General features: G+C 36.6%; 1 protein-coding gene across 5 annotated transcripts in view; it reads right to left on the reverse strand.

Annotated features, from left to right (window-relative positions):
* Positions 1–340: 340 nt before the first annotated feature.
* The window catches only part of RBMS3 (RNA binding motif single stranded interacting protein 3), a 706,597-nt gene continuing 684,701 nt past the window's right edge, over positions 341–22,236 (reverse strand). For 3 of the 5 annotated variants that reach the window (XM_065753690.1, XM_065753693.1, XM_065753692.1), the window contains 2 exons: positions 11,250–11,330; positions 8,664–8,795 (listed from right to left, as the gene is read on the reverse strand). In XM_065753690.1, the coding sequence (XP_065609762.1) occupies positions 8,664–8,795; positions 11,250–11,330 (213 nt within the window). Of the gene's footprint in view, positions 4,964–8,663; positions 8,796–11,249; positions 11,331–22,236 lie in introns of those variants that run through there. The other 2 variants (XM_065753689.1, XM_065753691.1) reach the window with 1 other exon arrangement.

Below are 22,236 nucleotides of genomic sequence, written 5' to 3' on the forward strand. Positions count from 1 at the left end.
TTATTAGAGCCAATCGTCACCTAACAGAAAAGACCAATGCACCAAATGCCAGTGTTTTTGTTATTTTCTGTTTTGCACTTCCATCACACCGTGACTGTTTCCTCAGCTCAAATGGGTTACCTAGAAAGATCTGTAAAATCCCTTACCCTTAGGACATTTCTTTTGTTTTTGGACCAATTCAATGTTAAACAAAGTTTTGAAAGGAAATGTTGACTGTGTGTGCATCAAACATCACTATCTTCAACTACCACATTTGGTCTCACCACGAAAAATAGACTGATTCATTACCTTAAGCACATCATCACTCTTTAGCATGACTCTTACTGGAGGTGGAGTTCAGCGAATCTGCCTAAATCTGTTTTACTCATGTCAACCTCAGCATTAAAATGAAGTGGCATGAGGAGCACCATCAAGCTTAAATTCATGAAACATGGCAATTTTTTAAACACTTTGCATCAGTATCATCCTTCAGTACCATAAACAACATAATATAGATCCAAATACTATGACATATTAAAAATAAACTTTATTACAATGCAGGCTTCCTCAAATTTGCTGAGTTTTGCTACACATACATACATAAATAATACCCTTTGTTTGATTTTTACTTCTGTAAAAATCCATTTGAGTGCTTCAGCCCATTGCCCATTGAAAGTTTAAGCCCTCAATTTCACTATTAACCAGCCTTTATCTTCCACAGTTGGGCATGCATCCATAGCAGAAGATAATACAGTGTGATGCAATTGCTCTCAGATATGCCTCATTCTGCGTTACGGTGGATTTCTTGACCAACACAACCAAGGCAGTCTCTTGGTAAACAGAACTATACAAGTAAGCACAAGCTAAGGACATTTCAAGAGTCTGTTTCACTGGAAGGCAATAGGAGGACATTCACAATTTTGAGACCTGACTGTCACAGGTGAAAAGTGCTTACAAAACCAGCAGTAGAGCCAGATAGGAAGAGTCCCTCAGCAATCTCACTGGGAACAGCAAGAATATTCAGTGCCCTGATCTACACTGCACCTGCAAATATAATACTCTCTTCAGTTCCACTATATCCATTTATTCCTCAATCTTAAGCGACGAGCCCAGGTATACAGATTTTCTAGCCATAATTTGTATTTCTCTGACACCCCTCCTGTATTCATCTTTTAAAGTAAAAACAAAAATACCAAACCTGAACATTCAGATTTGACTATTTACAAGAATTCAGGTGTGATGGAAAGTACATACGCAGTTCAGCTTATGGATTTGATGTTGCTTCTAGACCGCTGGGACAGGCACCATTGCCTTAGACTTCTAGAGTTGTTTCTGCAACCTTTCAGGAACCCTCATGATATTTAAAGCTAAATTAGCAAGACATAGATATTGACTTCACAAATTCAGATCTTCAAAAAAATACCCAAAAAACGAAAAACAAAAACAAAAACCACCAAAAAACCAACCAACCAACAACTGAAAGAGATAACTAGAGTGAAATGTTCCAACAAATATTATTAGCCTGAACAAAAAGAACACCAGTTTTAGAGTTCAGAAGCCAACAAGTGTTCTAGTGCTATGACAACCATGCAGCATATTGCTTTTCAACTGCTCTGTTTTACCTCAACTTATAACTTTTACAAAAAAGTTACCAATTTCCACACAATTTGTATGCCCCTGATAAGTTTTTTTCTTACCTTAATATTTATGACTGTTTTTACTCAAATCTCACATTTGTTTTTTATAATTCATAGTCTTTCAAGTACCAGTTCACTGTTTTTGGGAAAGAGTAAGATGATCAATTGTATTTAGGGAATCCATTTTCTTTCCTCTTCTTCCTCTATTACTTTTCTTTATTTCTTTTGATTTCAAACACTAATAAACATTGCAGCATGGAAAAAAAAAGGAACAATTCTAACACAGAATGCACTTGAAACACTTTAAAGTGACAGGCATCATTACACCGTGTTGCCTATCTGGCTTAATAAAAAAACACTGAGATTGCTTAAATTTGTTTGCTGAAAAAAATAACAAAAATGTTTCTGAATGTATAAATAAAGCAGCAGAGTTCTGAATAGAAATAAGAAGGTACCTCAGCATATTCATCAGCCACATGGTAGCTACCTTGTAGCCTCATTGTTGATAGTAAATGAGACTTTTTGTATGTCACATTAGAACTTACACAGAAACAAATATGTTTATTTCATATTGAACTGAATTGTGCCTGGGGTTATCTCTATTTGTACAAAGAATTCAGAGACAGAAAGAGAGTATGTGTAGAAAGGAAGAAAATAAGGCTAGATTGATTTCTCCCCCATATGCCCTCCAAATAAGGAGGGAACCTTTATCCAAGGCCAAAATTCAAGTGCCACTCTCAAAAAGCAACAAGTAATGAGACAGCATGTGGAACAGAAAGAGATGGTTGAGTTTTTTTTATGTGTATGTTTTGTTTTGTTGTTTGTTTGTCTTTTTTTTCTGAATTAAAAACAGGTTGTGGGTACTGTTCTTTTACTTTGGCATCGTCTGGTTTTCAGAAGTGCAGAATATCTACAGCTACTCTGGAAAAGGCGTGAGTTTTACCACTTCTGAAAATCAGGCCTTCTTCCTATGGTGAAGAACCACATGAATTCCCATTCCTCTCTTTTATACGTTGCATATCTAGCAGCCATTTACTTGGGAAACCCCCTCCCCCCCCCATAATACATTAAAAAATACGATCTTGTTTTATCAATTTAAAAAAATAACTGTGTACTTTTTCCCCTAAAAGTCAGGTTAAGGAAACAGATCTCTTTTAGAATTGTGTGGCTGAATCAGATTGATCCAATAAATATGTTTTAATTTAATTATTTTTAATGGATACCCTGTCTCTAATGCATCACAATAAATGTGATGAGCCATCCCCTCTCTTCTGGATGGAGAGAAGTTTAAACATGTTTGGTTTAATTTCTACTTATAGATATATGTGTATGTATGTATATATTTAAATGCTGCTTCTCTTCTGCCTCCTTAAGGAAAAAATCCTCTTTTGATTTGCTTTTCACTTTTTCTGGTTGCTTGGAAAAACCAAGGACCATAATCAAGATTTCTCTGTGGAAAATAACTGTCAATCTTAAAACAGGTTTCCGTGGATTCCATTTAGTTAGTGTCTTTTCTGCCTAATCATACTAATTAGTGATTGTCAGCCAACATATTAAGACAACGGAAATCATAGCAGAGAAGAATAATTAACTTCCTGCCTGGATGACAACACTAGCATAAGTAATTTTCAACATTTCTGCTTGCACGGGAGAGCTAAAATGAGAGCAAAGATCAAGTTTGCTTTCTGTTGCATCTAACTGGCAATTCAAATGCATTATTGAAAAATGAACACGGAATTAAGGTGGCTATGCATGCTGGACGATGACAAAGACTGAGGTGAAGAAATGAATCTGTGTTATGTCGGAATTCAGAAGGAAGACTGTTGTTTCAGTAGAAATACCAAAGATCAGGCAATTTAACAGAAAAACTCATCAAAATTAAAGCCCACCTGGACAGATTAGTTGGTAACTCACTCCACTTGCTTTGTGATGTTCTCCAAAGCACACGATCAACAAACTTAAAATACCAACTATTCTGAAATTTCCACTAAAAACATATGAAGTATGTAAAACACCAGTGGAAGATAGTTTAAACAAACAAGAAAGTAAGAACTGGTCCGGCCATGTAGGTCAAATAAAGATAAAAAAAGAAAAAAAAACCTCTATCTTCTGGACTGCGTTAGGGTGTCACTTCATCTTTGGTATAAAATAGGCCATCCATAGGCTGCATTTGTTCACAACTAGGAAAGACTACAGAAATTGTCAACAATTTCTTCTATCTATTGCTTTTTTTGCACTTTTTTGACCATAAGCTCCTATCTACTTAAGTTTTTTTTTAATGCTCTTAAGCTAGGTTTTTGCAATGTGACAAGCAAAGCAGACTAAAAACTTCTTAAAGCTCATAAAAAAGACTGCAGATAAAAAGCACTAATGCTTTTGCTAGCGATCACGCTTTGTAAATAAAAAAATCTGCATTCTGCAAGAAAAAAACCCTGCATTCTCTATAATGCAGCAAGTTTTTTTCTCAATTCAATAACTTTACTGTAAAATGCTTTAGCCTTCTAGATTTTTTTCTGTCAACACTTAAGACAAAGTTCATAAAAGTCCCAGCATTTTTCCAATCCTTTCAGTTGCCACAGTTCCTTTATCATCAACTTTTCTTCAAAAGAAGAAAATCATTTTCTTTTAAACTGTACAGTTTATTTTTTGTTCACCCCAAAAACTCAGTCTTTTAAACTTCTTCTGCACCAGCACCGGTGTGAGCAGTTTCAATTCATTCTCAGGTTTTCTAACAAGACGTTGACAGCTTGCCTTGAGAGCTTTTGACGTCCTTAAAATTAAGGCAATTAAGATTCAAGATAAACCTTACCTAAACATTTCTTAAAAAACAAAACAAAAAAAAAAAACAAAAACAAATGAACAAACAAAAACAAAACAAAAGAACCAAAAAACAAAAACCACTCTACTTTAAAACAAGAAGAAAAATAAAACAAGAGAAAAAAGAGTAGCTTAAGTTTTGAGGAAGACAATTGGTTTTCATCTCAACTTGCTCCCTCTTGACATCATCAGTTTTTCTGTTAAAAAAAAAAAAAATCTAGCTACACCTCCAGGTAAATTCTGAATTCAGATGTTCATCCAGATGAAATGCCAAGCGTTTTTCTTCCGGGTTTTTCCTTTAGTTAACAACAACAACAACAAAAAAAAAATAGCAAAAACAGAATTGTCAGACTACATGACGGAACCATTTGCACAGCACATAAAAACACTTTTGTTTTCGTTGGGAAAGGTAGAAAAAAAAAAGTATTCGTTTGACGCCTGTGCAAACTGGAAGCCAACTTCTTGTTCAGTGAAGTTTCTCCATTCAAGGCAATGATTTCAGACCGACATTCTTCAGTCCTGTTTATTGTCTGTAAAAACAATTGAATTAAAGTGGTCATTAAGTCAAAGCAACTTTGAAATAGGCTCCTATCCTTTTTTTTTTTTTTCCACCCAATTCTCTTTAAAAGTTATCCAAGCTAAACTAACTTTGCAGCTGTTTAAATATGATACCACCACTAAGCTGAAAATAGTCAGAAGTAGGGAACTCCTGCTTTGGGGACTTTAACATACCCTAAGTAGATGACTTTATTTTTGCTAATGCTAAGCTTAATGGGCAGTTTAGATTCACTGAAATGAGATGAATGTGTGGTTTAGCACTGTGTAAATATTTCAAGAGTAATACAATAAGAGTGGATATTTTCATAATATTAAGTGGCACTATTTGTTTTGGATACTAATGATAAAGTGAAGGATAAAATTACAATAAAAGTATACATCCAATTTACTAGCATGAGCACATTTTCTGATGGCAAGAACACTTCAATTATGAAACAGCCTGCTTAATGGATAACTTGGATAACTTAGATAATGGATAACTTATGGATAACTAAGAAACATTTGAGATATTATCAATTAGAAAAATACAATTCTTTTGAATGTATAGTGTCAAGTCCTTCTAAATTTAGCACAGAGAACAAGTTAAACAATAAAAATGAATTTTTTTAAGATAGCACTTACTTCGTGTTTTTGAGGTTTCACAAAATTTCATGATACATCTAATAAAACTTATATTGTCAAGACAATATGCAATCCATAGGGAGATGCAGATCTTACTGTACCTGTGAACTATCAGTAAGAGCTAGCTTCCGGATCTCCTGCAGTCTCCAAAGCTTGCATGGAAATAATCCTTTTTCAATTCAAAATCAACACAAGACAAACTAGCACCTTTCCCTTTGCAAGCATTAAAGCATTTGCCTTAAAATAATTACATTATTATTAGGAGTTAAACTGTGAAGAATGCTGATGACCTAATTTGCCACATAACAACTATTTCTCCAGGATAGTAAACATAAAATGAACATTTACTTTAAACATTAAATTTGTCAAAGAACATTTTCATTGCACGAAGCCTTAAAATTAGCATTTGGAATTTAACAACAGATTTATATGGAAAATATGAATTAAGTATTTTCTTAGGGTTTCTAAAGCAGTTCTCTATGTCTAACTTTGCCTGACAAGATTTTACTGCCCCTCTGAGCAGGGTGGACACCGTATGCCTGAAAGGCATCATCACATTTTCCAACATAACCTGGCATGGAGCTTGCCCACGAAAGGCTCCTTAAAACTGTATTCTTCCCACATTTAAAGTAAGAGTGTTCTGTGCAGCAGACAGTTTTGTTTAGGAATAAGAGAGTACAATTTCCAGGGGGAAGGATATCCATTTAAAGCTACTTCATAGATTTCGCACTCTTTTATGTAGAAAATTAAAGATTTATGAGAAAAAGAGACATTGTGGGTCTAAAATAATTAAGGTGATTTCCTCATACAGTTGAGTTCTCTGCTCAGAAACAGAGGGCTGCTTCTCCTATACTGCTCCATTTCTAGAAGTCAGGGTTTTGACACGAAGTTATCATTTCTGAAAATACCTGGCGTACTCTAATTGAGCATCCAGAATATTAAATAAATAAATGTACATGCTGATTAAAAGAGTGAATCTTAAATTTTATCTTTGATTCAGTTTTTCATGCACAGATAGTACAGGATCCTGTATTTTCCCCCCTTTGTTGCCTGCAATTTTATGATTATTGCAAAGAAAATAAAAATAATGAAATACTGTTAGAACTTTTCTCCTGACTGATCAGCTCTAATGAAACCATTTTTAGTGTCTCTCTCTTTCTTTGCATATATATGACAAAACCATTATCTGGCCATGTTAATTACTTCTTCTCCATTGCTTTGCAAACAGCTGTTATACACTAGGCATAGTGCTTCCTATTAATAAGTGTATCCTTCAAATTAATAATATTTTATTTTAGTGGCAAAAAAAAATGTTGTATAGTAAAGATTACTGAAATACTCTGCCAGGAATTGTTTTCTATATATATGCATATATATATATATTGACAGAGATTGTGCATTGTTTTGTTTCTTTATATAGCTTCCCCCATTTTGCATTTCTGCCCACAACTGGCAGAAACAAACAGGGCACATTTCAGACGAAAAAATGGTAAAATAATCATAATAAAAAATCTGTAGTGAATCTGCTTACGCTACTAAAAAAGAAAGAAATTCCTCAGAATATAAATGCCAGTGCCATTAGAACTGTATGCATCACTGCAACAATGCAGTAGCTGACAAGGAAAGATGAGAGAATCTCATTCTCAGGGGAAGTGAGAATTCACCTTTTGAGCATGAACACAGCATCATTTCAATAAAGAATTGCAATGTAGCTTTCTTCTTTGTAGGAAAAATGCCACAAGCAGCTGATCACATTTATCTTAGGAGACTCCAGTGAAAGGGAACTGGAAAATGGGAATGGTCAGATCAAAATCCCTTCAGAACAGTCATCAAATCCAGTGAACAGGATGTCACTGTCACATTCATTTTATCTCTTTGACCGCTATTTATTTATAGGTACTAGAGAATCTTATGTCTATGTATGTGTACCCCCTCTGACTGCGTCTCCAAAACACCGAACTGGATGCACCAGCATAAAGCTTGTGAACTGCTTTTGTGATACCTACACATAAACAAATATGGCAGTGACATACGAAATAGTAACAGCTTATGTTTTATGGCAGTCAAAAAGGGCCATTGTACAATCTGACACATTTCTCATTCATTTGAAACAAATTGATGCATCTTCCACTTCCAGGGGTCATAAATGAAGTAAAGTAACTGACAGATAGGTATAATTCTAATCATTTCTATATCATAGCATATGCCTCTTAGCACTTGTAGCACTCTAAGTTAACTGATGTATCACACGATCTTCTTTGTCTCTTATCTTCAACAAGATAAAAATAATTCCTCTTTTTATAGTGAAGTGATGTTTAATGTACATGTATTAATAAATAATTGCATTTGGAGCACATCACAATTCCTATAGCCCATCCAAATTCCTAGAATCTGCGTGTGACTAAGTTCTTGACTAAGCAACCTAGTTTTTTGAGGATCTATCCTATTATGGCAAAAGGAAAGATGCTTTGGGATTACTCTGAAGTTGAAAGTGTTCAAAGTACAGCCATCAGTGTGTAGCTCTCAAGTCTTTCAAAGTATTCCATGAGAAGCAAATAAAGTGAGCAGAGAAAGATACAGCAGTCTTCTCCATATCATATTAATTTCCCTTGTGTTTCCAGCTTCTGCTCACTTGGTGTCTGCATGGTGCTGGCTTTGCATTCTTAAAAATTCCACCCTGGGGCAATTTACACTGTTTTACTAACCACACTTTTAGAAATGAGCTTTTACATGTGTACCACACTACCAATTTCAAAATCTAAGCCCTCTTTGTAAATGCTGATGCCAGATACTAGTTTAGCCCAGCATGATGGTTGTTAATACAGTTGTTGAGATCCTTCTATGTCCACAGTACTGATGCTACTGATGCTACATCAGTACTCTAATACTGCATACTACAGTACGCAGTAGCGTTCCACACACACTACTATGTATGGAGAACTCATTTGAACTCAATGAAGCTATGCTGAATCTGTATTGCTGAAATAGGGAGCAGCTTTGGCCTACTATTTTGAAGAGGGGAAACCTTCAGGTTACAAAGCATATGCTTACTTACTTAGACTGTTGGTAGGAATATGCAGGTGCATGTTCACTGGATGTTTCCACTGTCATCTGTTGCTGTTGACCACTGGCTTCCTGTGATGAAGATGCTACTGTCTGTGGAGAAGTATCAGCAACAACACCCTAAGGAGTCAAATAAGAACATGAAAAACTTACTATTTTCACTCACACTAGTTAAGTATTCACTCACATTAAGTATCAGCTCACCATTCCTGTATTTCTCTTGGAGTTCTGCATGGTTAAAAGAATCAAGGACAGCAGAACAATATGCTAACACAATAAACTCTATTAGTTCACAAAGAGAGACAATCCAGCAATGAGAATCTTCCTTAGTGTACTGACCTCTCCAGTACATTGCTCTCATATGCTATAGTGGGAAACACCTCCACATTTTGGAGCGTTTCTCTGTCTATTTAAAGCCAAAGAAAAAAATTCTGCTGACTCCAGGGAAATGTGGATTTTACCTTTTGTCTTTTTTATAATGAATGTATGGCTCTCGGACATTCATGTACTTAGCCCAACTTCACAGTGAAATCACTTTCATTTTCCCTGAATTGCTATATGATAAAGGCAGAAATTAGGTCCATCACCTTCCAATTTATTACATGTCCAATGGAATTTTAGCTGCCTTAGAAAAACAATGCACTCCTGTACACAGCTCATTTATGCATGTTCTCTTTCAAGGGTAAGTTTAGCTCACTCTGAAGATTTTACTAGTTAAGCTGAAGCTCCAATAAAGTCTTGTTTCAATTGCAAACTTGAAAAAAAAAAAAAGATTAGATACACATTACGTTCTATTCCTTAATGTGGAAAGGTTGGACAGTCTGAATAATATCAATTCTAACAGTTCTGCATGCTTTCAGAGCTATCTGTATTTTCTTGCCTTTACTCTCACATTTGATGTGTTGGACACAAAAATAGAACTGGCAGATCTCTTAAGGGAACTTGCTTTATTACTGTATCACATACAACAGAGCCAGAAGAGGGAGCACAAACCACTTGATTTGTTTTCATTTGAGTCCTATGTAAACAAGAGGTAGTTTATTTCCTATTATCTGTGAAAAAATATGTTTAAGTTCAACTTCTTCATTTCTTAGAAAGTCTTCATATCTGTTGAGACTGTATTATCTTTTTCTGTGTACTTTTTTCCCTTTATGATTCTGCTACTGTCCATCTTGAGAATGTTAGCTCTCTGGGGTAGAGACCATATAGAGATAAACAATAACAATAAAAAACATCACTAGATCAGGTCAAGACCGGCTATATATTTAGATAATATTCGATTACTATAACATGTTACTTCATATAACAATGGGCGATGGTGAGAAGAGCTCAGGAAGAATTAATCTCTTATTAGTACTGATTACTAGTGATGGATAAGCCATTCTTGCCTCCATCCTGCTATCTCCTTTTGATCTGGATTTGCATCTGCCTCATTTAATACCTAAGAACAGCTACTAAGACGAGGTACTCACACCCCATCTGCAATCAAACAAGGCTTAGGGAAGTATTATCTTCAAATAAAAAAAAGACTGAAAATATGACTGGCACAGTGTGACAAAAAAAGTAGGAGCCTTTCGTGAGGGATCTCATTTAGAAATTTCAGCAATTGCAGAAAACTGGGAAAAAAAAAAAAACAAAAACAACAAAACAAGATGAGTCTGCTTGACTGCTGGTGGAGCCGCGCCAAAAGTATCGCTAACACAGCAACCCCAATACACGGAGCAGCAACATCACCAACTCAAGAAGTCCATATAGAAGACAGAAGTATGGAGACCCTGGAATCCCTCATATTACCCTACAGTAGGGGAGAAGTTATTAATAAAAGGGGGGCAGCACCAAAGAGAAGCACACACTGAAGACGACGACAAGGCACCCTCCTCTCACTGTGCTGGGTGGCCCTTATAGCGCTGCACAGAAGTGGAAGTTGAGCTGACTCTCCCGGCAGCTTGTAGTCTACAGGGTTGAGTAAATACTTACTCATTAGACTGTCATCAGCATGACTCAGCCCCAAGGAGGGAGGGAGCGAATCCTTCCTCAAGGATGAAAAAGCACTCAGTCAGTGCAGCATCCTCCACGTCTGTATATACAAGAGGAAGGTTTCCATTGCTCAATCACTTTTTCTGGTGGCTAAATATTTCAGCAATTACCTATACTTGTTAAGGACCACATCAAACCCTCTTGCAATCTTCTTTTCTTGGAATCTCTTTTGCATTTGTGGTCTGCCTCCTGGGATTGTTTTCCTGTCTTTTCCCATCTCCCCTCCCAAGTACATGAGGAAAAAGATAGTCATAATCACTGACGTTTTATTCCATGTCCTGCTGTACAGCAAAACAAACGCAAAGCAAGAGCCCTTGCAAATAATAATAAGTAAACTAAAAAGAAAAATAAAGCAAAGAATGTGAAGTTTTAATTAAAAAAAAAAACACAAAACAAACAAACAAAAAAACCCTGGATGATGTACCCTTCCATGGAGTGCTTTTAGGCTTCTCTCAAACAGCAGGTACAGTGAGCCATTATAGATGTAAGAATTCTGTTACCCCTTCACTCCACTTTCATGGATGGAGGTAAACTTACTTCAATAGGGACAGCTGTTGGAGGCACAGGAGTGTACTGGGGAATGTAGGTCCCTTGCATAGGTGCAGCAGCAGTCATGTACTAGAACAAATCAAAGACAAATTAACATTAGAAAAAACTATAGTCAAGTTGTAAAAATAATCATACTGGAAGTATGACACTGTCTTTATTTCCTGTAAAGAATTTGCTGGTTAAAGTACAGTCTTATTTATTTTGATTGAGGATTTTAGTGAATTGGAAGATCACCTTTTAGCTATTAAAAATCATATTCTTGAACTTCAAAGTCAGGTCACACTTGAGTACAGGCAATACTGTATTCAATATTTTGCTGATAAATTCAGATTGTATTACTTTTTCATGCGCTTTTTCAATTTAAGAGACTCTTATTTGTTCTTATAAATAAAACAGAAAAGAGGCGCGATAACATATATATATATCCAATATATATCGTGTTTACAGACAAAAAGTCTAAACAATCTTTTGTAACCTTATTTATCTTATCTTAATGACAACTTCGAAGCACGAAGCATGAAATCTGACAGATTTATTCCTGTCTATATTTAGCCCTACCATTAAAAGCACTTGTGTTTACAGTTGTTTATGATCCAAGACAGGAAAAATGGTGGAAGAGGAAGACACATTTGGGAGCACCTGCTTCGGTACACAGTATCCTTAAATAGATTCTCATGGATCATTCTTAATATCTGAAGATCTCTTTATACAGATTTTGAAGCTGCTCCCAGTTGTTATTACAGCAACACATAGTATTGAGCTTCTCTAAAATACTTTCTCTCCCAAGTACTACAAAAGAGTTGTCTTTTTATTTTTATTTTAAATTTGTAAGTGTATATGGATTTTGTTATTGGTATGGCACTAATCTCTTTCCATACAGCAGTTCTTAAAAAGCTCTTGAACTGAATGCAACGGATTGTTAAAATCTCAAATGAAGTATCAATATTAAGTAATCAGATACATACATACTTTTCTCTCTACAATCCAGTCCTAACTACATGTCTTCATTGACAAGAATCTCAGGATGTGCCCAATCATACAATGGACTGTATGACACTTCCACTACATGTTATCTTCAAAGACGTGTCAAAGATCCAAATCAGCCCAGAATGCATTTGATGAATTTCAAAATGAGTTAAATATAGCTTTGCTTCTTGGCAGAACTGGGAAGCGTTTGAAAGATTTTATTCTGCTGTTTATAATAAAATTTAGATTTAAAGAACTCACCTCAATTCTAAACTAACGGTCTTGTTTGATATGCCTGTCACAAACATGCATTATAAAATTACAAAGCAAGGTACAGAATGCAGCAGTGCTGGAGAACAGAAAATAGGGTATCTAAGAGCTAAGTTATCCAATCTTCATTTAAATAAAAAGAAAAACAAGCATTTAAATGAAATTGCTTTCTGTTGGAAAAAGCAATGAGAAATATAGGTGACATAAAATGTACACTTGCAGTATAAGTAGCATGCTGTTGTGTTGAAAATCATTACAATATTTGTGAATACAAATTCATAGCATTTTCCTTCCCTTCAGGCAGAGGGACAGGAATTTCCCCAGTGCATGTGTGTCGGTATCAGACCGTGATTTTCTGCAGCTCCTTTTTCTTCTTTTTCAGAATGAGAACTTAATTCGATATTTTTTTTATGAATGCTAACCCACCAAAGACATTAGGCCAATGATCCCTATTGTACTCAGTGCAGTTGGGTTATTATCTTGCCTTAAGGAACTATAACAAGGTGTTTCAGAGTGGCTTCATTCTGCTTTATAATGCTGGGATTACATCTGCTATGCAGTATTGTTCTACATGTGTCAATATTTAAGAATAACCTGAAGCACTCTTACAGATCTGCAAAGACCTACAAGTGTTTTAAATACCTGCCTAGCCTAGCTTCACTCGAACTTATAAATATTTTAATAACAAGTATTAATGTAAAGACTAAACCAGCCTTCTTCATCTTAAACTTGATCAGAGCTCTTCCCTGAACCCAACAGATCAATGCAAGACTCAAGAAGCAAAATGATCTGCTATTCCTTTACCTTGCACATAAACATATACAAGTTTTAACACAGATCTCAAATTATTCAGTTGCCTTTTAATTTAGGCCTCTTTTTACAAAATCCTCTGACATTGAGTTATGTAGTACAGCAACTCAAACTGTCCAGGAATTACTTGGTGTCTTTGCTGGCTCTGGAAGTACTGTTCTTGGTAGTGCAAAGGTAAGGAATATTCCAGTTGTGCCAGACTCTATGAGGAACTGCAGGAATGTGACTTCTCCCTGTATATGACATACTCCGCTTGTAAAAATGTTCACTGTGGGAGTGGTTCAACCTTTTGGTTAAATTCCTTGTAGTTCTGCAATTAAAACAACTAATGTGGGCAAGATTAGTTGCACCAATGGCATAACAGAAATAATTTTTTGTCAAAAAATTTGATCCTGGTAAAAGTCAGTCAAAGCTTAATCCAACAGAGGTGTTCTGCTGCTTATCAACTGACCCTTGACCACAGCAGTAGACTGATCTGTATTACAAGTACATACATTGCGTCCTTCACATAAATGGAATTTCAAAATATACCCAATTACCTCTATGAGTTTAAAAACACCCTCCTCATTTCAGAAGAGTATCTGGGTCAACAGTTAAAATTGTTAGCAGGGCTTGGAACTGACTCTGTCTCCCTACTCTTGCATGATGATCCATCAAGGCCTTTGTAAAAGACTTCACAGAACTACAAAGTTACTGGGGCTTAATTCTCAGAGATACAGAATTGGTCTTAAGTATTTAAAGTCTGCTTACGTACAGAGGGAATCCCAAATGAGATCACACAAATTCAGGAGTGCCTGCCTTGGTGGATCTGTTTTCACCGTGGGAAGCCTAACACTGAGAAGCTGCTCTAAGTCTGCTTGCTTAAAGTATAATAAAAAGGAAGATAGATTCATTTTTGTTAAAACTCACATTAGCTCAATCAAATCCACACACATTTATTCTGTTTATGAGCAACACAATCCTAATCCTTTATCTCACAGGTTAAATACTTCAAAGATTACCTAATGCTGAGGTACAGTATCAGTGAACTCTAATTAATATGTAAATAGCTTTGGCTAATGCAAGAGATGAACTTCTCTTAATGAATATTCATGGTTAACGGTTAGCCGAAAAGTCACCATAAAGCAGGTCCATGAAGTTTCCTGAATACTGCTTTTCAGTTGCTTCTACACTCAGCACTGACTTAACTGCCTGGAGTCTGTCTCGCCCTGGGTTCCCTTGTCCCTTTGCCTAGCTATTCTGTAAAACATCATTCTCTGAATGGGTTGGACTGACTGCTGCCTAAGTTAAGAGGTGAAAAAATGACTCTGAAAAATGGTGAGATTCAGAAGGAAAGTAAAACATTTGATGTCTACCCTGCTCAGTACCACTCAGGATGAAGATTCTGCTTTACAGATATCCTGAAGTTCATATGGCTTCTCACTTATCTCAAGAAATTAACATAACCTGGATGTAGACAAATGGTAAAAAAGAAGACATCTCTGTCACAAGACTCACTGAGATTTATCATCATAAATCCATAAACGTCACTAAAGTTCTTTGTCCATATGAATGTGTTTAAGAGAGACAGTATGTCTCACATGATCAGCTTAGCAGTACCCAGTTAATTCCACCAAGTATTACTACTGAAAACACTGAAATAAGAGAATATGAAAAATCCAAGCCTATTACTTCTTTGTCATACTTTTCCATCAGGATTAAAGATTCTTGAGCAAAAATGTGATCAGTCATTCAACAAAGTATGCACAAGGCAGAAGAAAATATTGCTCATTCTTCCTCAACTGTACAGGTTTTGCGGGTCTAAAAGTAGAAGCTGATCATTTCTGACAGTAAAATGTATAGTGACTCTATGGGCATAGATGATGGATCTGGGGAGCACAGGGGAGCTTGTTTGGCATTTTAATCCTTTCTTTAACCGCTGATAATCTCTACTACAAAGAAGGAAAAAAAAAAAAAGAAAAAAGGGAGCATTACTGATTATACTCCTGTTTGTAAATGATTAGTCTATTCACAGAGAATACAGAGCCCATGTTCTCCACACTGAAGATGTGCAGCACTATAGTGTAATGTAAGCTCTGCAGTACCTCACTGCTTCACTCATGTCGCTCGTATCAGGGCACCAGTTTAGCCCATATGCTACATCAGAAATTCTGCTCACACCTTGTTCTAATGAGATTTTTGTTTTTACCCTCTTGAAATTGCTTGTGTGAAAAAATACTTAAGTAGTTTTAATAATAAGAGAGCAGTGATATACCTGTTCTCCTTTTAGCTATTATCCTGTACAACTACAAGGAGTTAAATGAAGAGGTAATGGATGAGGCGGGATGAAAGGACAAAATGAAATTGTGGGAAGGATCATTATTAATTCAGAGGGCAACATCAGCTCTTACAGATCTGAAAACAGTGTGGTATTCCTGCCTGGCTCCAGCAAGGCTCTTTGAGTCTGCAGCAAACACTAAACCCATAATGGTGGAAAAAGAGAAGAAAAAAACAAAACAGGATTAAGCAGCTGCCTGCACCAGGCAGAGCAAGGGAGCATGTTGAGGGAAGACAACTGTTTCTCCCATCAAAGGTGGAGCTGAGTGATGTGCAGGGAATTTGCAAGAGATTTTATATGAACAGTAAGGTGCAGATAATGTCCACTTATTCATTTACCATAGTCAGCCTATCCTGGGCCCAAGTTAGGGAAGAGTACGGTAAATGAGATACACTGCAAACACATGCTAGCAATTAATTGCTGAGCTTCAACTGAGACAGTGCCTGGAAGAGTGAGTGACTACTGCAAGACTTCAATTATTCCTGCAGAAGACTTTGGCTATACACTGTTTCAGTTCTGAAGGTCATCTTTAGCAGTAACATAAGAAACCACCCGAAAGCACAACTCCATGTATAAACCTAGTTGCTTGTGAAATAGCACAGCTGTGATTGCAAAAAGGCTACTAGTTATGTGTGAACTCTCTTGGCCACTATGAGTATTTTGAGATTTTACAGAGTGGTAGCAGAGGATAACCTGATCAACACTGAATGAATGTGTTTCTTGGAACACAGAAAATCAGAATCCACAAAATGAGACATTAAAATGTAAGTTTGTAGTAGATTCTAAAGCTGAGAACAATGCTTACTCGGGATTGATGCGTTTACTAAGGACAAGGAGCAACGAGCAAGTAAAAAACATAGACGAAGAAGCTTTTATAAAACCCAGGTCAAACTGCTGTTTTCTCCTGTTAACTTTGTCCTCATAGAAACGTATACCTATCTGTCGCAAGAACCGAAGACTGTTTTCCTGATTTCATCAACCCACGTGCTTCTGAAAAGGCGCAGAGAGCCTTTTCAGCTGCAGTTAGAGACAAACTACCGAATCCCTACAGCAGCCAGTGCTGGTGAGCATTTGCCACACAGCAGCCTGCTGAAGGCAGATTAAATGGGGCTTCTTATGTGTCTTAAATGAGCGGAGATTCCAGAAACTGGCCTTTGGTGGCTATTTGTGGATCCATATCGCTGCTTGGGCAACAGAACAGTGATAGCAACTTAGCATTTAGGATTCTGAGAATTACTAACAGGGTTGTGTTTTTTTGTTTTTTTAAACCATCTGAGAAGTCTAGACACTGCATCACTAACAGAATTATGTGAAAACATTTGCATTGCTGGAAAACTGAAGAAAATGAGACTGCTAGCTGGATTTATTTTTTACCACTTTTTTTTTTTTTTTTCCTCACGAAGGAAACTGCCCTCTCACTTTTAAATCCCTTCCCCTGCTAAGAAAAACTGCATCTCTCATAGATCCCTGGGAGGTGGTTATAACTTTAATGAAACTTAGAATAAAACAACTGTATTTTTTTTTGTCCCTGGTTCCACCTTCTCATTTGAAAATACCCTGTTCTCCAACAGAAAAGCACATTGTCCTGCTGTGTCCTCTTATCCCACAGCCTGGCTGGGAGATGCAGGAACTCAGGAAAAAAAAAATCTACTTCATCAGTGCCAGTAGCAGCTCAATGAAATACAATATCCAGCAGACACAGTTTTTACTTTAAACTTCAAATATCTTTTGCTACCCAGAAGCACTCTCATCTTCCGGCTCAATCCTGTAATTATTCAATGGCTGTTATTAATCTTAGTTTTTCCCAATTAAAGAGTATGAGAATAAAAGCTATGGAGACTTTGCATATATTACAATATTTTGCTAATAATTATCAGCCCGGTCTAAAATTTAATGCTATTTTACCACACAATTACTGAAGTCCTATCAAGAATAGCACTGTCATTCAACAGAATCCCATCACTGGGCCGCTGCACTCATTGTTCGGGCAGAGAATAGAAATCTTTACAAGATTTAGCCTTCCTTCCCTGCTGCTCAGTAATACGAATGTATTTAGGAACACTGGCTATCACTTCGCTTTCAACCTTCCTAATGGGATGTTACCTAATTCTCAGAGCAAGTTAAATGAAGGTAGAGAGAATAATAACTTCAAGAACTATATTTACAAACTAATCTCCTTTTCTCTTCAGGAGTTCTAAGTTTCCTTCACAAATCCCTACCTTTGGAAATCAGAGTAATACAAAGGTAGTGAAGAAAGGAGCAGATAAGCTAAACCCCCCACAGTTAATGGTTTTTTCTTTTATTTCTGTATTCAGGCTTGCTACTAAAGCGAGTCATCAGGATTAATCAGATAAAGACTATTTAGAGTAAACAAAAATGAGAACAGTTAGATCACCGCATACAGATGTGTACTAGCATACAAAATACTATTTTTGTAGAAACTGTAGGTAATGCAAACAGCAATCCAGGAACACCTACAGAAGCAGATAAACTAAAAACTAGCACATTCATCCTAAACAGATTTTAGAGTCGGATGGCTGATATTACAGTGAAACACAGTGACAATTCCAGATTGCATTCAGATACCTCACTAGCGTCTGAAAAAGCACAAAATGGAAATAAAACCATCAGAATGTGCAAATTAAGTTCCTGATTTGATACCTTTCACTGAAGGCAAGTGAAACTCCTCTTAGAAACATTTCTTTATAGGAAGTTGTTGACATTAGGTTTATCAGCCTGTGTGGCTATGAAACTTAACCTCAGATAGACAGCAATCTTGGTAGTCAGAGTCAGTGTACCTAGTTCTGTGGTACTTCCACTCTAGTCATTCTTGCGCCAAAGTCTCCACTGTAAGAAATGATCTAAGGGGGTGTATGGAACAGTACATTGACCCTCTGTATGTAACTGCATGTATAAATAGCTTCCAGATGCAAAAATTGCTTTTTTGCATAATTCTTAGTATCTCATGAGTCTGATGGATACATTTGCAAGGGAGAAAGAATATTCCTATGCTTAAAAAAGATTCTGGTACTGTACTTTCAGTTCACGATTCTTCAATTCTTTCAATTCTTATCCATTTCTCTACAAAATAAGCATTTTAAATTTTGTTTTCTAATATCCTCTATGTACCTATTCTGTCAATGTGCATTATGAGATGTCTGGGGCAAGTTTTTTAGCATGGGTTGGAGCATGATTTATTAGATTGTCTTGACTGCAGTACCCTATATAAAAACAGGGTACAGTGACTATATCATAAACAATTATACTGCACCAATCTTGAGCACCCAGGGCCAGTAATCAAAGATATTCTGCCACATTTACATATATATATATTTTTCAGATTCTATATACTGAAGGATAAAAGTGTGATGCGGCAGAACTACAGCTGCTTCTTCTGAAATAGAAATTTCCCTATACATCCCATTGGTTGGAAATTCCTATGAATTTCCATCCGAATGCAATTCCTTCCATTAATCCTTGATGAATGGCTGCTAGCAAGAACAAGGAAGCTGGATCTTTATATTATATTTTCAACCCAAGTAAATAAATAACCATGTCAGTGAAACTCTAAACACACAAGCATATTAAGCTATTATTAATAACACATCCATTTATATGAGCAAATAATTGGTTTTTAGAGGTAAATGTATCTTCCAGAGGCTATTACATCTTCACGAATTTGAGAATTTAAAGAGAAGACTAGTGTCTGCAAATATCCACATAGTATGGATGAATCTGTTAATAAAAAAACATGATAACTGCTTAGACTTATTTAACTACACTTGCTCATTAATCACATATACCTTCCATTTGCTCTTTCAGATTAGGCTTAATAGTGGACATGTCCATGGCACAGAAAAAAAAAATAGTAAAAACACACAAAAAAGGTACCTGCGTTAGTATTTCTAAATCATGTTAGAAATTCAGTATTTCTATTTTTCCTGGAAACAGGAGGAATTTCTTCACTTCATATAGAAGTATAGTAGTAAGATAATAGCATTACACCATCACACTACACCTTGGCTATTTTTAAAAGTAGCAGAAATACAGTATTGCTTTGTCTCTAAAAGATCCCTAGGATCTAAAATATTTTTATAAGTTGTAATGAAAGGTATCACTGGCTGTAAAATACAAGAAACCATCTCAAAGCTTCACAGAAAACAGCTGTCTTCAAGCTGCATTTAGAAATGGAAGAGAACTTGCCAATCCAGTGAACACAAAATACCTTGCAGGTATAGCCTGCATTTCCTTTGGGGCTCACACTGGAAGGTAACAGTGGCACAAGGAATACTTAAAAAGCCAGCCTTCCTGAATATATGGTTGAAATGAAAGACCGGGGTTGGGCAGGGTGAAATGCACTCCCTGTATTCTATGGAAAATGCTGGGCCCTCACACCTCAGCATGATAGCAAAATCATACTCCTATTAGATGTGTTTAGCCAAATCTCCTGCCAAACATCAACTTGAGCCTTCCAGGCTGCTCAACATGGCATTGGGATGGCTTAGCACAGAGTCTGCAAGCCCCAAGAGCTCAATTCTATCTGGATCTTGGGTGAAGCTCTGAAAGACTTCTGTCTCCTCCTGCACACCTGGGAACCAGCAGTCCCTGTGCAGGCTTCAAGCTGGTATCCTGCCTTTCTTCCAGGAAAACCCACCAGTCTACCTGCCCAAAGCAACATCGCTATTGTTTTCTAATTTGTCAGTCATGTGGCACGTAGAACTCATCACTTCCTAAGTGAGCAGACCTGTAAGGTGACTCATCAAGAGATCTGGTGGACACAGTGGGGCTGCCCTGGAACACAAAATCCTGGCAGCACTCTGCAGCTGCTTCCTGAAAGCTGACCTGGAGCAGGACAGTAATTGAGAGAGATGTTTATGCCAATTGGGAGCTGTCAGGATCTTGGGGATTATATTTTTGTGTTGCAAACACCATGAGTCATTGTTTCCAAAATTTAATTTTTGCTTGGAACTTCTGGTAGATGGGAGAATCTTTCTGTTTTGAGTTTTTAAAAGATGAATCAGAATAAAACCAAATTTCATAAAATGGATTTCCCACAAACTGGAAATCATGAATGTTACGCAGCAAGCTACTCTTCTCTTTGAAATACAGTCAAAAGTATCAGCCACAGTCATATTTGCTCAGGGTGGAAAAAATACAGAGTACTAACATTTAAGGTCTGATGGCAACTACAGCACATCTACAGTACTGTGTTTAAAAATGATGCAATACAAAACACTCGTTCCTTGTTAGCTTATGGATATACCTGTTGAAATCTTTAAATGTGTTCAACATGATCATCAGCTCTGTCAGATGGCAGGGCTGTGAAAGGTGGCTGCAGCATTTTGTCAGGGCTTCATTTTCCTGCTATCTACAAAATTCTGAAATTATCCTGGGATAAAGATTCCCTTAAATTTAATGTTGGTATCCTACTGATACAGTGAGACAGAGTTAGAGTCTTAAGTCTTCTAATTACCTACCAAGGGAGGACCCCTGAAACATCAGCTGCATCCGTTCTGGGGCTGTATAAGCAAAGCAGAAACACTGCCTATGAGCAGGGTGCTGGACCACAGCACACGGCCATGCCTTGAGCTTGTCTGAGCTGGAATGAGTTGCTTACAGTACAGAACTTTTAAACATATTTTGTAATAAAAGTTACACAGAACCTCTCCAAATTTGTCATTGTTTAATTCAAATGACAAAGAAGGGAAGGAGAAGAGAGAGAAATACAAAAAAGGTTTAAATAAAGAACAAAATGAAGAACAAAAGAGGAAAAAATGCCTTAATATTCAAAAGGTAGAGTCATCTCACTTTATCATAACCTTTCCTGTTTTGTCATCTAACTACTCATTCCTCCCTTAAGGTGCCTTAAAGAGGTCCCTTCAGAATATATTTCATTTTTAAGGACTTCTTGTCTTTCACGCTATTTCCATGTACTGCTTTCTTTACCTTGTACTGAGTTGCTTAATTTTGTTGAGAAAATGTGATCAGCACAGCTGATGAACCACAAACGAAACAATCGCTTAATTCTTCAGCTCTGAATCCTTCTCTGTATAGCAACTGAAGTCCTAGGAAACGTGAGTTGTTTTGGTTTGTAAGAAAAAGTAAGCACCTTTTCACCAGAACGCATAATTTAATATAGCTTTATGGGTGTGCTTAGTGCTTATTTTCCCTGGAATCACATTAACAATGCTTGAAAGGGCCAATAACACAGATGTGCCTCAGTGCTGGTAGAAATGCAGCATTCCAAGGCTGTTTTTTGAATTCCTTCAGTGGTAGCTTTCCAAAGGAGTCAGAGTCAACTCATATACATTCAAATTATATACAATTACCAATTTGTACAAATCCATGCATAAACAACCTCTCACTGTTCTGAATAACATAAGCACAAATACCAGAGTAAGAATTTAAATAGCTTTTTTTTTCCATTTTAGGGATAAAATCCAGGCCAAGTGAAAAACAATCCATTTCATTGGTAAAATAAATAAAACAACTCTTAATCAGTCTTGTCCTCATTCTTGGTGTACTGATTGTGAACAGTTTCAGGTAGGGCTAAAAAATGTGTAGCAGTACTGTCATGTAAATGCTTGAAAGACAAGGAAGCCACTAGGGTTG

The sequence above is a fragment of the Cyrtonyx montezumae genome, unplaced genomic scaffold (assembly GCF_038088225.1).
Source record: "Cyrtonyx montezumae isolate F1298 unplaced genomic scaffold, pur_monq_1.0 scaffold_8, whole genome shotgun sequence".
NCBI lineage: Eukaryota > Metazoa > Chordata > Aves > Galliformes > Odontophoridae > Cyrtonyx > Cyrtonyx montezumae.